The sequence below is a fragment of the Poeciliopsis prolifica genome, unplaced genomic scaffold, assembly GCF_027474105.1.
Source record: "Poeciliopsis prolifica strain line A6 unplaced genomic scaffold, Auburn_PproV2 SCAFFOLD001, whole genome shotgun sequence".
Taxonomy (NCBI): Eukaryota; Metazoa; Chordata; class Actinopteri; order Cyprinodontiformes; family Poeciliidae; genus Poeciliopsis; species Poeciliopsis prolifica.
Window position 1 is genome coordinate 16016402 of NW_026562376.1, and position 12947 is coordinate 16029348.

At 39.0% G+C, this 12947-nt stretch overlaps 4 protein-coding genes across 7 annotated transcripts in view; 3 read left to right on the plus strand and 1 right to left on the minus strand.

Annotated features, from left to right (window-relative positions):
- Positions 1–1308: 1308 nt before the first annotated feature.
- zgc:112052 (protein C19orf12 homolog) lies at positions 1309–3410 on the plus strand. The gene is made up of 3 exons (XM_055037720.1): positions 1309–1431; positions 2264–2424; positions 2509–3410. Exons 2-3 carry the CDS (start codon positions 2265–2267, stop codon positions 2772–2774), a joined length of 426 nt encoding a protein of 141 aa, XP_054893695.1. The 5' UTR covers positions 1309–1431; position 2264; the 3' UTR covers positions 2775–3410.
- On the minus strand, positions 3369–5820 carry LOC129364808 (cytochrome b-c1 complex subunit Rieske, mitochondrial-like). 2 transcript variants are annotated; one of them, XM_055037706.1, is made up of 2 exons: positions 5625–5820; positions 3369–5233 (listed from the first exon to the last, which is right to left on the minus strand). In XM_055037706.1, exons 1-2 carry the CDS (start codon positions 5734–5736, stop codon positions 4632–4634), a joined length of 714 nt encoding a protein of 237 aa, XP_054893681.1. In that variant the 5' UTR covers positions 5737–5820; the 3' UTR covers positions 3369–4631. The 2 variants fall into 2 exon arrangements, with proteins under 2 accessions (XP_054893681.1, XP_054893672.1); XM_055037697.1 differs by having other exon boundaries at positions 3369–5236.
- Positions 5821–6059: 239 nt separating this feature from the next.
- rxylt1 (ribitol xylosyltransferase 1) lies at positions 6060–10623 on the plus strand. The gene is made up of 6 exons (XM_055037674.1): positions 6060–6262; positions 6354–6533; positions 7905–8007; positions 8139–8453; positions 8589–8759; positions 9551–10623. The coding sequence occupies exons 1-6, from the start codon at positions 6115–6117 to the stop codon at positions 9951–9953; spliced, it is 1320 nt and encodes a 439-aa protein (XP_054893649.1). The 5' UTR covers positions 6060–6114; the 3' UTR covers positions 9954–10623.
- A 1086-nt stretch (positions 10624–11709) lies between these two features.
- Positions 11710–12947, plus strand: part of srgap1a (SLIT-ROBO Rho GTPase activating protein 1a) — an 81136-nt gene continuing 79898 nt past the window's right edge. For all 3 annotated transcript variants that reach the window (XM_055037634.1, XM_055037639.1, XM_055037646.1), the window contains exon 1: positions 11710–12273. In XM_055037634.1, the coding sequence (XP_054893609.1) occupies positions 12210–12273 (64 nt within the window). In that variant the 5' untranslated portion in view covers positions 11710–12209. The remainder of the gene's footprint in view (positions 12274–12947) is intronic.

The window sequence follows — 12947 nt, forward strand, 5'->3', positions numbered from 1 at the left end:
TGTTGTTCTTGCTATGTAATCCTCAGAACTTATGGAAAACCTTTTCAATAGAATTGTTATGCTACTCACTGACTGACTTTCTGGGGACTTTCAGTGAATATCATCTCAACGTTCCCTGAAAGGTTACAGCTTTTTGATGTGTCATTTGGGGAATGTTTCCCGCAGCAGCAGTGTCCAATGTCACTCCTCAAATCCATTTGATGACTTGTTTCCCTTTCTACCAAAAAGTAGATGAAAAAAGTCTTCCGTCTGGTGCTTTGTAAACAAAATTGTTCTTTTAAAAAAAGGGTTGAGACCAGAAACGTCATAATTCTTTCAATTTTGTACCTTGTTTAATTATTTAGGATATTTTAAGTGTCTTCCAGTTTCAGTGTTAAATGTTCATTAGAATTTAACATTCGAGAACAAAGAGGACTTGTTCCCTTAGGCCCTCCACTAAGCAGCTTCTTTCTTCTCAGTTGGGCTCTACCGTCTTCCTTTATAACTCTGAAATTAGTAATTAAATTATTGTAAAGTGTGTATTGTAGAAGTCCAAACTAGCTAGGGAAAATTGTCCGTTAATCCCAGGGTGTAATGGTTAAACACAAATTAAGAAGAATTTATCTGTGTACATTTGGCAAGGAGTTGGTAATTTTCTATGGCTGTATGTCTGATTGTAATTTAAATTGTCATTAATACTATTAATAGCAATAATGTTCTTATGAGTTAATTTGTAACCATTTTGTCTGTGCAATAGTTTATTTGTTGGCTCTTTAATACAGTATATCGAGCAGGATTCAGGAACATGAATAACGTGGTTTTAATTAAAAGTTGTTGATAATTAGGGCATTGAATTAAATAAGTGTTCTTCCAATTATTTTGTGTATGCATACATGATTTGTTCTGTCCTACAAATCTCTTGTTTTTAAAGACCCGCTATAAATAAATCAAATATTCATTAGTTTGAGCAAGCTAGATGCACTTGCAGAATAGTGCTGCCATAATTGTTTGTGTGCTGGAAGTGAGCTAAGGTGGAACAATTTGTTTGTGCCAAATATTGCAAATATTTATGTAATGTAATAGTAGGCTATATTGATTATATCCTATCATCTGAGAATAAGCAGAGACGCATAATTAAGCCCCAGAATTGGTTTCAGTCAGTCAGTTCAATGTCAACAGAAAACATAGGCAGTTAAATATTTAAAATACGAGCTGAACCCTATTATTTGTCAAATTGACGTTATAAACACGCACAACCGAGAGCAACGATCGACACGGGAGAACGGACGGATTTCCTTGAACGTAGCATGACTTTTTCCCCCAGCAGGCTTTGCGGCATGCAAACTGCACGCGAAAGCTCAAGAATCATGTAGAAATAGAAAGCTTGATCCAGTTAAAAACACTGAAAAAAAAGCGGTGAATACATAAATACCAGGTTATTTCCACAGTAAGGTAAGCTATAAATCTTCACTAAGGTTCTTGTTGCTGTCTGTGTCTCTCGACGGTGTGATGTAGTTCATGGAGCGACTGATAACGCGCTAGCTTTTGGCTTATGCTTCTCTGAAGTACAAATGTTGATCTGTTAACATAAACAGCTGTAAGGTTGTTTACCGTACGGTACCATACAGGTTTCTTTAAATATCACAGTTGCTTAAACATGTCTTCTTTCTTTGTTGTAAACTTTTGATTTGTAAAGTAATTATTGGATTGACATTACACACACACAAAAACACTGTTGTATCATCAACAACAATAATACTAGTAATTGTAATATTAATATAATTGTTACTGTTGCTGTTGACAGGACCAGGTCAAAGTGAGACATTTTAAAAAAGCATTTTCTAACTGACTTATAAAGGTTGTTTTTATTTATTTATTTTTTTTTTATTTTTTACAGCAAAATGACTGTAAAAGTAGACAGATTTACTAAACAGCAGCCTTTTGTCGTGATATATTGCTTATTAGTTCTTTGTGTTGATTTTTTTACCAGGTGGTTTGTTGGTACTTGTTTTATTACCGTGGATTAGCTTTAAACGTTTGAGGATTTAAAAATCCTGTTTTTGTTTTTTTTGTTGTTGTTGTTTTTTTTTTTTGTCATAATAAATATCCTGGTTCTGTTTATTAATATTTGAATTCTATCAAAGTTTCATTTTTTGTGTAAATAAAACATCCAACACAGTTAAATTTATGATACTAACTTGAGATTATTTGTATTTCAGGTACTTTGTAAGGTACGTACAGACATATGTAGTGTTTAACCGAACACTGCACTTGTGATCCACAGAATGGGCCATCGACTTGACAATGTGATGAAGTTGTGTTGTGAGCTGTCTGCCAATCAGCAGATCAAGACCACAGTGAAAGGTTCTGGGAAGGGAGCAGCAGCTGCAGGTGGACTCGCTTTCGCTGGAGGCTTAATGGGGGGTCCCCTCGGTATTGCTGTGGGTAAGTAAGGCTTAGACTTGCTTATAAACCATTGCGCCACTCCATTCCTCAACAGCAGAATTAGAAACCCTTTCTTCCCTCTAGGTGGTGCAGTGGGTGGTCTCCTTGGCTGCTGGCTGACCAGTGGGCAGTTCAGGCCGCTTCCACAGATCATAATGGAGCTCAGCCCTCAGCAGCAGCAGAAGCTGTATGATGACCTCATGGAGATCCTGGGAGATATTCAGTGGACCGACCTGGCTCAGTTAACTGCTCTGGTGATGGGCAACTCCATGCTGAAGCAGCAGGTCACGGCGGCTCTTATCGGATACATCTCTAAGGAGCTCCAGGCTGAGGTGCACTATGTGGATTAGTGTCCATCTAAAAACTGAATGGGTTGACCCAAAGTCTTACAGGCTCAGAGGAATGGTACCATGAAGAAAACTATGAACTGTTGCTAAGAATGTAAAAATACAGCAGTGCCAACACAATCATCTTTTGTCAGTAATAAACCAGTTAGCACTTTGCTATAAAAACTGTGCTGTATGTTTTGGGACAAAAAAAAAATCTACAGTTTTTATTATTTATTATGCCTTTGTCTGCACTGAAGAGACTAGTCTGGCTTTAAATGTAATGGGGAAATTATGGCTTGACGAACATAATAATGGGAAACATCACTATGTACTCATGTGTTTAACCAGTTCATTCATATTTTTTTCCTTGGTAGTTAATAGTTTTTCTAAATCATGGAGTCAATCATAAAAATGCCCATATCTCAAGAATACATTGTCAGGTGCTTCTCAATATATCGCAATATTATTAAAAGACAAATGGATTGCAATGAAAAAGGTAATGATGAATACTCATTACATCACACAGGGTGATGTATTTCAAGTGTTTTCAGTTGTTTTCTGATTGGTGAAAATCTAGAATTTCATTTCTGAGGAAATTAGAACAAAAAAATAGGACCAGTTTAAAATAATTTTTAATACAGAAATGATGTGGACTACAAAATTACAGGAAAAAAGACTGGGCCCGACAGCTGTCTTTAAGACAGCCACTGTCACCCTTCGCTAGGCTGGTAGACAACAAAATGTATCTTAAAGAATCTGAGAATTTGGATTTCTAGTTCCACTTAAATTAATTCAAAATTGAGTGGTCACTCGCTGGAGTGGATGTTTCAAGAGCCACCAAATAGACGTACCCAGGCCATGTATTGCTTTAACACAGGAAAAAATATTCTTCTCTTGAAATCTATTGTGTTCCCTGTGTTGAGATTCTGTTTTTGAAACACCACCAAAAGCATCTACTGGATTTGATGAAGTCTAAAGTTAGTGCAGCCATCAAATTTTGGAGCACTTTTTGCTGCCTTCTGCTGACAGGCTTCACAGAGATGCCAACACTGTGTACCAATAACTGGTTTAATAACTGTGGCGTCACTGAGTTTAATGGTCAAAAAGATTTGTTGATCTAAAGATATGGATAACCCATAGAGTTTTATGAAGAGAAAGATGAGACGACAGCAGATTATCATGGAAAAAGCTGCGGTGTGACTTTCTGAGATATTCAAGTTAGGGTTTTTATTGCTGTAAGCCATAAATTATGTAAATAACAGAAACATCCTTGAAATACATCACTGCGTAATAAATTTGATTTCCTTAATTGAAGTAATAAAATCACTTAATATTTATTTATGAATATTTAACTAATATTCTTTAATTTAGAAATAAAAATACCTGAAACTGTTTAAGAACAGGGTTTATGAGATGGTGGAGGGGCGAAATGACCTGCACTGCTTAATGGGCCTGTCTGTTTAATAAATGGTTATTTTCAAAAACCCTCGGCTAATTGTTTTCACACGGTGTTTCAAGAATATTCTTAAATGTTAATTCCACTTTTGTTTCAAATCTGCCTCTTCCATACTTATTCTCCTGTTATAACCCTTTCTGTGGGAAAACGAAGTCCTGTTTTCTGTCTCTGTGAGGGTCAATGAAACCTTGAAGTGTCATGACAAATATTAAATGCATTGACAAATGACAGTTTTGCATAGTTAAAGTGCTTTATCACTGCAGAGGCAACATTTTAAACAAATCATGATGAGTGAGAAAGTGAAGAATCACTTCAGACATAATCGTGCCTTTGCAAATAACTATTGGCAAACTCACATTATGTCCCCCTCAACTAACATATCACATTTAACTTAGAGGGAGGAGTTTAAAGATCTCTTGTATTTATCCCACTACAACTGTCTCTTCATCAGGAAACTCGTAGTAGGGAACCTCAAGGTTAAGAGGAGCAGGTCCCTTCCTAATTCTTCCAGAAGCGTCGTAGTGTGAACCATGGCAGGGACAGTAGTAGCCCCCATATTCTCCTGCATTAGCAATGGGAACACAGCCCAGGTGGGTGCACACTCCGAGAACGATGACCCACTTAGGGTTGAGCACTCTATCCTTGTCGTGCTGGGGGTCGCGCAGCTCCCCAAGATTGACATCCGCCTCTGCCGCGATTTCCTTCTCGGTGCGATGACGGACGAACAGGGGCTTCCCTCTCCACTTGAAGGTCATGTTTTTGCCTTCTGGGATGTCTCCCAGCTTGATCTCAATCTTGGACAAGGCCAGAACGTCCGCTGAGGCGCTCATGGAAGAGATGAATTGGGTGACCACAGTTTTGGCTGCATACACGCCGATTACGGTGGTGACTCCGGTCACCAGGTAGGAAAAGGCCCTTCTGGCCTCACTGCTCTCCTGGGAGGACTTCTGGGGATTTAAAACCTCGGGTCGGCGATAGTCAGAGAAGTCAGGGATCCTGATGTCTGTGTGGGCAAGGCGGGCTCCTGCTGGAGATGGAGAAAAATAAACACATTTAAAAAGATTCTAAAAGCGTCATGAAGTGCTTTTAGTATCATGACGGTTTTAAGCAAATTTGCTGAAAATAAGCACATTTTCAGCAATAAATATTTATAAATCTTGTTAGCGCTGTCTTATTTGTTCAATCAGATCATGTTATTGTACTTTCCAAAATCACACCTACATTCTGCTAACTGTATTGTCTTGTTTCGAATCATTATAAATTAGAGTTACGTTGAGTCACAAGAAACATGTCTTCATTTTCTACAGGGATACTGACTACACGAGATATAAGGAAATAAGAAAAGTTTCTGGAGCTGTTGAGTTACGTCACAAAACTAAGTAACGCCGGTGGCTCGTGTCTCTATTCGTCCTTACCAGCAGCAGGCAGCAGCTCCTTGGCTCCAGGGAACACCAGGCTTTTAACACCGTGTTTGGTTACCTGATAATAGGGGGAAAAGACCCCCGGGCGAAAAACTGTGGACATCATCTTTGTCCAAATGATAAAAACACCTCAACCCCACAGCTGGGGACGCGACCTTGCATGAAGCTTGAGCGGACTATTCTGATCTGCCTTTCCAGAAATACTCACGTCTACGTAACGGTGCGGTTTCGTATTTTACTAAGGCGCTCTGTTCTTCTTGCTCTTTCACACATAATAAAATACTTTAAAAAATATTTTAAAACATACCTGCAGAACCGAAACAAAATATAGTGATGCCTTTATTAGGATAGATTAAAACACGCATTTGACTCAGGCAATTTGTAAGTCAGTTGTAAGCAGGGGTCCTAGTGATATAAACAAGGGTCCTCGAACAAAATATACGGAGATTAGCCGCACAATGGTAACCTGAGCTAACAGAAGAAAATGAAAATACCAAAAAGAAAGCTGTTTCTTCTTATTATTTTTGCCTATGTGGCATTTTCGCTGTATGCCGCATATAATGTGTTCTTCAGCAATAGAATAATCTCCCGAGTTCACAGGGTGGTGAAGAAAGAGAGCAACGCACCAGCGAGTAACTTCAACAAAAAATAGCCATTATTTTTGTCCGAGCTCCCAGAAATATAGTGTATAGCTAACTGAGAGAAACCATGTCTTGTCTTTAGGTGGTGTCAGAGATGGAGCCCCGTTTGTTGCAGATGAGTGGAATCCGTGGGAGGACGAAGAGGTGGAGTACAACTCTGCTCTGAACAAGAAGAGAAAGGCCTTCAAACAGTACATGGCTCGCATCGATAGGAGCAAGCCCAAAAGATGCAAGGTTCAAATCTGGGGGAAAGCTGCCATCGGTAGGTCACCTTATAGTATAAATGACCCATTTATTGAGAGATGGCCAACTGAGAAAGAATGGCTTCAATGTCAAAGGTTGGGGTTGTCTCTGAGTTAAAAAACAAATCTGCTTTAAATACTTTAGAAGCTTCTAGATCTGAATACTAACAGCTAGGCATTATTGCCAACCAGTTTGAATGAACTCTAGTAGTCGTGGAAATTTATTAAATGTTGAGCCATAATTATGGCAGAAGTTTGAGTCGCAACCTGACCAACGATAATTGGGTGAATACTTTTGAACTTGTGTGAATAAATTCTAACTTGTAGACTCAGTTTTTGTTTTTAAAAGTCTTTGAAGTTTTATGTTGATAATTTCATTGGCAAAAAGAATACTTCAAATGCATTTTAAATACATCCTAAAATTAACATATTCATGACTGTGATGGGTGGATGCCATGTGATCACAACTGTAGATTTGTTTTAGGTGTAATATGATGTTTTAATTGATGTGAGTTGACTGTAATTGGCTTCTTATATCTTTGATCATTATTGTCAGTAATCTATTATTAATCTGGTAGACTCAATTGTTTGCTTTTGATGGTTAATAGTTTTGAAGCTAAAATGGTATTCTTTTGATTAAATTTTGAATAGGTCCAAAGTAAAAAAATAACACTTAGATTCTGTTTTGCTTTGCTCATACTGATCAAATGTTCGGGTGTTGTGGTTCTGTACCCGCTTTGTTGTTCTGGGTATAAAAACCTGGAAGTGCTGCAAACTTAAAAAAATTCCTAATATTTTTTGGTCTTGCAGGTGTCACACATAATATGAGAGAACATGCAAAAATTTCTATTGTACATTCTGGAAAAATGAACAAAGTTTAAACAGCACAGTTTTTCAAAAAGTTTGATTATTTTGTTCTGATTAATTCTCACATTGTTTGCTATACAAACATATACAGCTCAAGCACACATTGGAAAGGACATGCGGTCATTCAATTTAATTATGTCATTTGAATATTATGTTTCATATGACATAATATTAGTATTATAAATTCTTTACAACGTGCCCATCGACATTTAATTCCGACAAACAAATTATAGTTAGTCTCGGATCCACACCACCTAATGTTTGTTATATTTTAGTCTACATTAGTTTCCCAAAATAAGACAGGACCACAATAAATAATTTTTACCTTATGGCATTCCTTGTCATATTCAAATTTTCTAATAGAAGAATTATCTTGGATTTCCTTTTGGATACATTGTTATTTGTCATGAATATCCACTGTGTTTACAGCTTTTAATTGAGTACCAAATTAATGATGATGTATTTGTTAGAAAGGTAAACTTCAACAGTAAAAAATATTAAATCTTGCATTACATTTTCCTCAGGGCTGTACCTTTGGGAACATATTTTAGAAGGACCCCTTAACCCAACTGACAAGGTGGCACAATGGAGGGAAGGGGAGCTTCAGTCTGGAAAAGTTGATTTCAGGTAAAACTCACTGATTAGATTTTTAATATTGACTTACTTCACTTACTTCAGTGACCACTTCTTGGTCACTGAAAGATAAAAGAAAACTGATGAACTCGTTCTCGTTACTAACCAACGTTTTCTGTGTTCAGTTTCTACACCGGCCCAGCAGTGGTTCAGGGACACGTTCCCCTGGAAATGAACAGCCTGGTTTTGGTTCTGAACGGTCGTGAACAGCAGAAAGTTTCTTACTCTACGAGGTGGCTGGAGCATGTTCAAGCCCTGGTTCAGTCTAATACTGTGTCCCATGTGGCTGTGGTCCTTCTGGGAAATGAGCAATGCAACAACGACTGGATCGGCCCGCACTTAAAGAGAAATGGCGGATTTGTGGATTTGTTGTTCCTGATCTATGACAGCCCGTGGGTCAATGACAAGGACATCTTCCAGTGGCCCCTCGGTGTTGCCACGTATGTCATTTCTTTTGAATCTAACACATATGCAAATACCTTACTGTGGCACATCCAGTTTTGTGACCCTGTCTTCTTTAACTGAACATAATTATGTAACAATTTTACTGCTTTTGTCTTTTTGTTTCTGTGCAGATATAGAGAGTTTCCTATGATCAGGCCTAATGCACAGCTGATTACTTCTAATCGGCCATACCTCTGCAACTTTCTGGGTACTGTTTACAAAAATTCCTCCAGGGAAGTACTGATGAATGTGCTGAAACAGTCAGGCCTAGAAAAGGAATGCCTCACCACTGCCAGGGAAAAGTAGGTCTTGACTTATTTTTTTATAGATGAACAAACTAGAACGGTTTTTTATCACTTTATTGCTTGTACTATATATCCTTTTGCTTTGTGGCTTTATATCAAGGTTTAGAAGAAATATATAATCCGCCCCCACTTGACTGAGCCCGTAAGACCAAAGGCACTCTAAAAATTAAAAGCAGAATGAAACAATCTGCAAACAACTCACCACATTCAATTAGAAAAACATGAGAACTGCATATTCTGGGGGGGGAATTAATTTAGAATCAAATGGAGTAAAGAGCATGGATTGCTTGTATGTTAAAAATACTAATATCGTCAGAAGGTGTGCAATCTTTAACAAGCATAAAAGCCAACTGGACTTCTTTTGTTTCTCTTTTGGCTTAAAGCTTTTAAGAAGCTTTAATGACTACTGAGGCCTTTACACCCTATGATTTTTACCACCTAATAAATTTGAATTCAATTTTATTAAATGAGCATGTATTTATATTGATCCTATGATGTATTTCTTGAAGCTTGCCATATTAAAGTGATGTTAAAGTTTTTAACCATCACTTTTTTCTGCAGTATATTTCAGTGTTGAAATTCACTGAAAATCCTTCTGTTTATTTATAGTTTAACGCCTCTTAAATGAAAACATTTAAAATCACAAGATTGGTAGTTTTGTTGTAATTTGCAAAATTATATTTGCCTAACTTTTCAAAGCATCAATTTCCAGGTGATTTGTGCACATTGTGATGATATAATCTGTTCTGATTTAAAAAAAAAAAAAAAACACTCCTTTTTTGCATTAGGTGGGTTCCCCAGGAAACAACTGAAAGTCTGAGGCGCTATCAGACAGCTCTAGCTCAGAGCGAGCTCACTCTCTGCCCAGTGGGGATCAACACAGAGTGCTACCGCATCTATGAGGCATGTTCCTACGGCTCGGTGCCTGTGGTGGAAGACGTTCTCACTCCTGGCAACTGCGCTGCAGGTCCCAGCTCCCCGCTACGTCTCCTCAAAGCTGCAGGGGCGCCCTTCATCTTCGTCAGCGACTGGAGGGAACTGCCAGCCATCTTGGAGAGGGAGAGAGGAATAAGTCGGGAGCAAAGGGTGGACCGGAGGAGGAGGCTGCTGGAGTGGTACTCTGGTTTTCGTCAGCAGATGAAGGAGAGGTTCACTGAGATCATTGAAGAGAATTTCTTCAAAACTGTCTGACTGGTGCTTTTAAATCTTAACATGGTTAACAATAAATATTTTTATTTATGCTGTTTGTGGCAAAAAAAAAAAAAAGTGGTGTACTACTTACATAGTGAACTTGGTGATGTGCAGTGATGTACTCTCTGGGGCTGGTCTTGGAAAAAAGAAACATTTCTGTTGTCACATCGTAAACTTGCTGTTAGTATTAATTCTGTACATTTTTATTGAGATGTTTACAGCTGTGGAATGTACAGGCATTTGGAAATCACAAATTGTAAACTGCCTTTGCATTTCAGAGTCCCTATTTTTTCTTTTAAATATTGTTTTGTTTTGTATCTTATGCACTGGAAACTGTGATTTTTAAAATCCACTAAACATGTGTAAAAAAAGCATTAATATACATTTAGATTTTGTGTGTGAGGGGGAAACAAAACTTTGAATACAGTTCATTTTTTATCATGAGAAGCTTAAAAATGTTTTTTTTTTTCAGATGTTTCATATAACTTAATATTTTGAGGTTTAATTTTTCTATTTATTTTAGTTCTGCTTTGCATGGACTTTTTAAAATGGTGCAATGAAAAAAGTGGAGTGTTATATATAAAAAAAAACAGCTGGATTTATTGATTGATTGATTTGTGGTTTTACTTAAAGCATACAGCCAAAATATTAAAGAGCATATTTATATCAATACCAGACTTGCTCATCCACGTCATTTATGACTTTGCTTCATGGACTGGTTTGCAGACATTGTTGGTGCAGGAAGAAGCCAAACTTCAACAACTTCCACAGTTGGGAGCATAATATTTGTCGAGTGTTTTCACATGCAACAGTATTAGAAGTTCTTTCCATTGGAGAGATGAGTCCGCCTCAACTCTTGAGAGTTGGACTTGGAATAGTCCCTCGGTACCAAACATTAAAGTTGACAGTGTTGTCAGGCAAGTGCCATCCCCCTGGCGACTACCAAGCCAGACTCCTATGTTCCCAAACATAGGAGGCTTGATTCACGAGGGCTTTGCGTTGCTCTTGTAATCTGAGGTTTAGGCCATTGAAATGTAATCGATAAAGCTCTCTACCCTGTTCTCTTTTTTCCCCACAAACAGTATTGCTAACATTCTTTATTGATTATGCTTCGAATTTGCCTCAAGATGGCGCTCTGGTTTAGCTTCAGCTTCAGCTCTAGGGGGAAAAAAAGCCCCTCAACTTTTCACCCAACAAATGAAACGAGAATCTCTTGAATCCAGTGTGTCCGTAAGCCAAGGAGGAATTTTGGGGCTTCTGTCAAGCTCGGCCTTTCCAGCACTAGGACAGCCTGTGGATTTGATTTATTTAAGGAATACAGCAGTGTTACATAAACACTAAGTGTCCCTTGATCCTCCTAATCGGTAATCCTTTAATGAGTGTAATATCTTGATCCAAGCTCCAGTAACTCTAGAAATTTTATTGTTATTTTTTTAGTGAAATACTTTGCACAATCTCACCGTAAATCGATTTAACGTGGGTACACGAGTGTCACTCATATCCACTGGCTGGGAGTGAGTGAGTGAGTGACCAGACCCTCCGCCCCCTCCTGCTCGGTGTTCCTGCCTGCCTCCAGCTGCTGCAGCTCGGCCTGCCCTGTCTGCTTCGGAGCGTGCTGGGAGTTGGAGTTGGACGTAGAGGAGGTGGAGGGGGTGGACGAACCGTCGCGGGGAAAACAAGCGGGTGGGGTAACGTGTGTGTGAGAGAGAGAGTGTGTGTGCGTGTGTGTCCCAGACTGGAAACCATTTCCAAAAAAAAAAAAAAAAAAAGCTCGCACACTAACGGACTAAAGTTGACTTGCAAGGCATTTCCCTCGTCGGGTTGTTGGAGCCACTTCTCTTACAGAGACCTGAAACTTGCGCTACTATTTTCTGCTTGTTGGGTTTTTTTTTTGTTGTTGTTTTTTGTGTTTTTTCCTGCAGCGCTGCTGTTGCTCCGTGCTTCGGGAGACTCATTGGTCGGGAGAGGACTGCGCATTGGCTCTTGTCTGTATCCACCTCGGAGGGAAGAGGAACGTTGCGGTGGTTAAAAAAAAAAAAAAAAAAAAAAAGGCTCGTGTTTCCCTCGCTCAGAACGTCACCGCCGGAGTTAAATATCTCCACATAGTCTCTTCCACGCCGCGGACTCTCTGGCTCTGCCGTTCACTCCTCGCGGGCGGGATGCGTCCGCGGCTCTAGGATATTCCGCTCTGTTGTTGACAAAACAGTTTTCCCGAGAACTTTCCGACGAGCTTCGAGCGCAAGAAGAGGGGGAGCAATGTCCACGCCGAGGTTCAAAAAGGATAAAGAAATCATCGCAGACTACGAGAGCCAAGTCAAAGGTAAGGAAGTGGAGGAGGGAAGGGGGGCAGAGAAAAAATAAAGACTAATTGGGACCAGGCTGGTTCATCACTACCTGCGTGAGTCATCGCCAGTGATGGCGGGGCTCGTTGGAATGAAAATGTTATCAGAGCGTCTTCCTTTCTTTGCTCATGTCAACTCGGGGGAGATGAAAGGTAACAGTTAGATTTAGGATGTTGTTTGCGAAAACGTCTGTTCTGATTGCGTATCAGATTGGTTTCAGTTCCAAAGAAAAGGTAACAACAACAAGGTCGCGCACGAAAAGAAAATCCAGCGGTACCCGCGTCTTCTGGATGCCTTTCGCTGTGCAGAAGTAACAACCTGTTACTTGCAGTTGAATGTGAGAGAGTGTTTGTCAAATCATGTGCTATCACACCATCAGGACAGAGATTATGCAAAGGGGGGGTAAATTGTTGCACCAATGAAACTCTGGGTTGCTCATTGCTGAATCCAATTTCCCTGACCGAAATCAGTTCCTCTGCATCATGACATGGAATTTAAGTGTTTAAAAAATAATTAAAAAATGACACTCCTTTAAGAGGTTGATACCACTAGTTGAATTACAGAAACCAAAAAATCTGAATATCATTGACATTAAATAAATTTGAGCAAGTTCTTTCAGTTGGATGCTGCTAATTAATCCCCAAATACTTGG

What these genes read in the sequence shown, in the direction of transcription:
- zgc:112052 (XM_055037720.1), top strand. Translation starts at nt 2,265, where the DNA reads ATGGGCCATCGACTTGACAATGTGATGAAGTTGTGTTGTGAGCTGTCT. An exon ending in TCCCCTCGGTATTGCTGTGG is followed by an intron (nt 2,425 to 2,508) that starts GTAAGTAAGGCT and finishes TCTTCCCTCTAG; the next exon opens with GTGGTGCAGTGGGTGGTCTC.
- LOC129364808 (XM_055037697.1), bottom strand. Translation starts at nt 5,736, where the DNA reads ATGATGTCCACAGTTTTTCGCCCGGGGGTCTTTTCCCCCTATTATCAG. An exon ending in GGAGCTGCTGCCTGCTGCTG is followed by an intron (nt 5,237 to 5,624) that starts GTAAGGACGAAT and finishes CTCCATCTCCAG; the next exon opens with CAGGAGCCCGCCTTGCCCAC.
- rxylt1 (XM_055037674.1), top strand. Translation starts at nt 6,115, where the DNA reads ATGAAAATACCAAAAAGAAAGCTGTTTCTTCTTATTATTTTTGCCTAT. An exon ending in AGAGAGCAACGCACCAGCGA is followed by an intron (nt 6,263 to 6,353) that starts GTAACTTCAACA and finishes TCTTGTCTTTAG; the next exon opens with GTGGTGTCAGAGATGGAGCC. An exon ending in CTCACCACTGCCAGGGAAAA is followed by an intron (nt 8,760 to 9,550) that starts GTAGGTCTTGAC and finishes TTTTTGCATTAG; the next exon opens with GTGGGTTCCCCAGGAAACAA.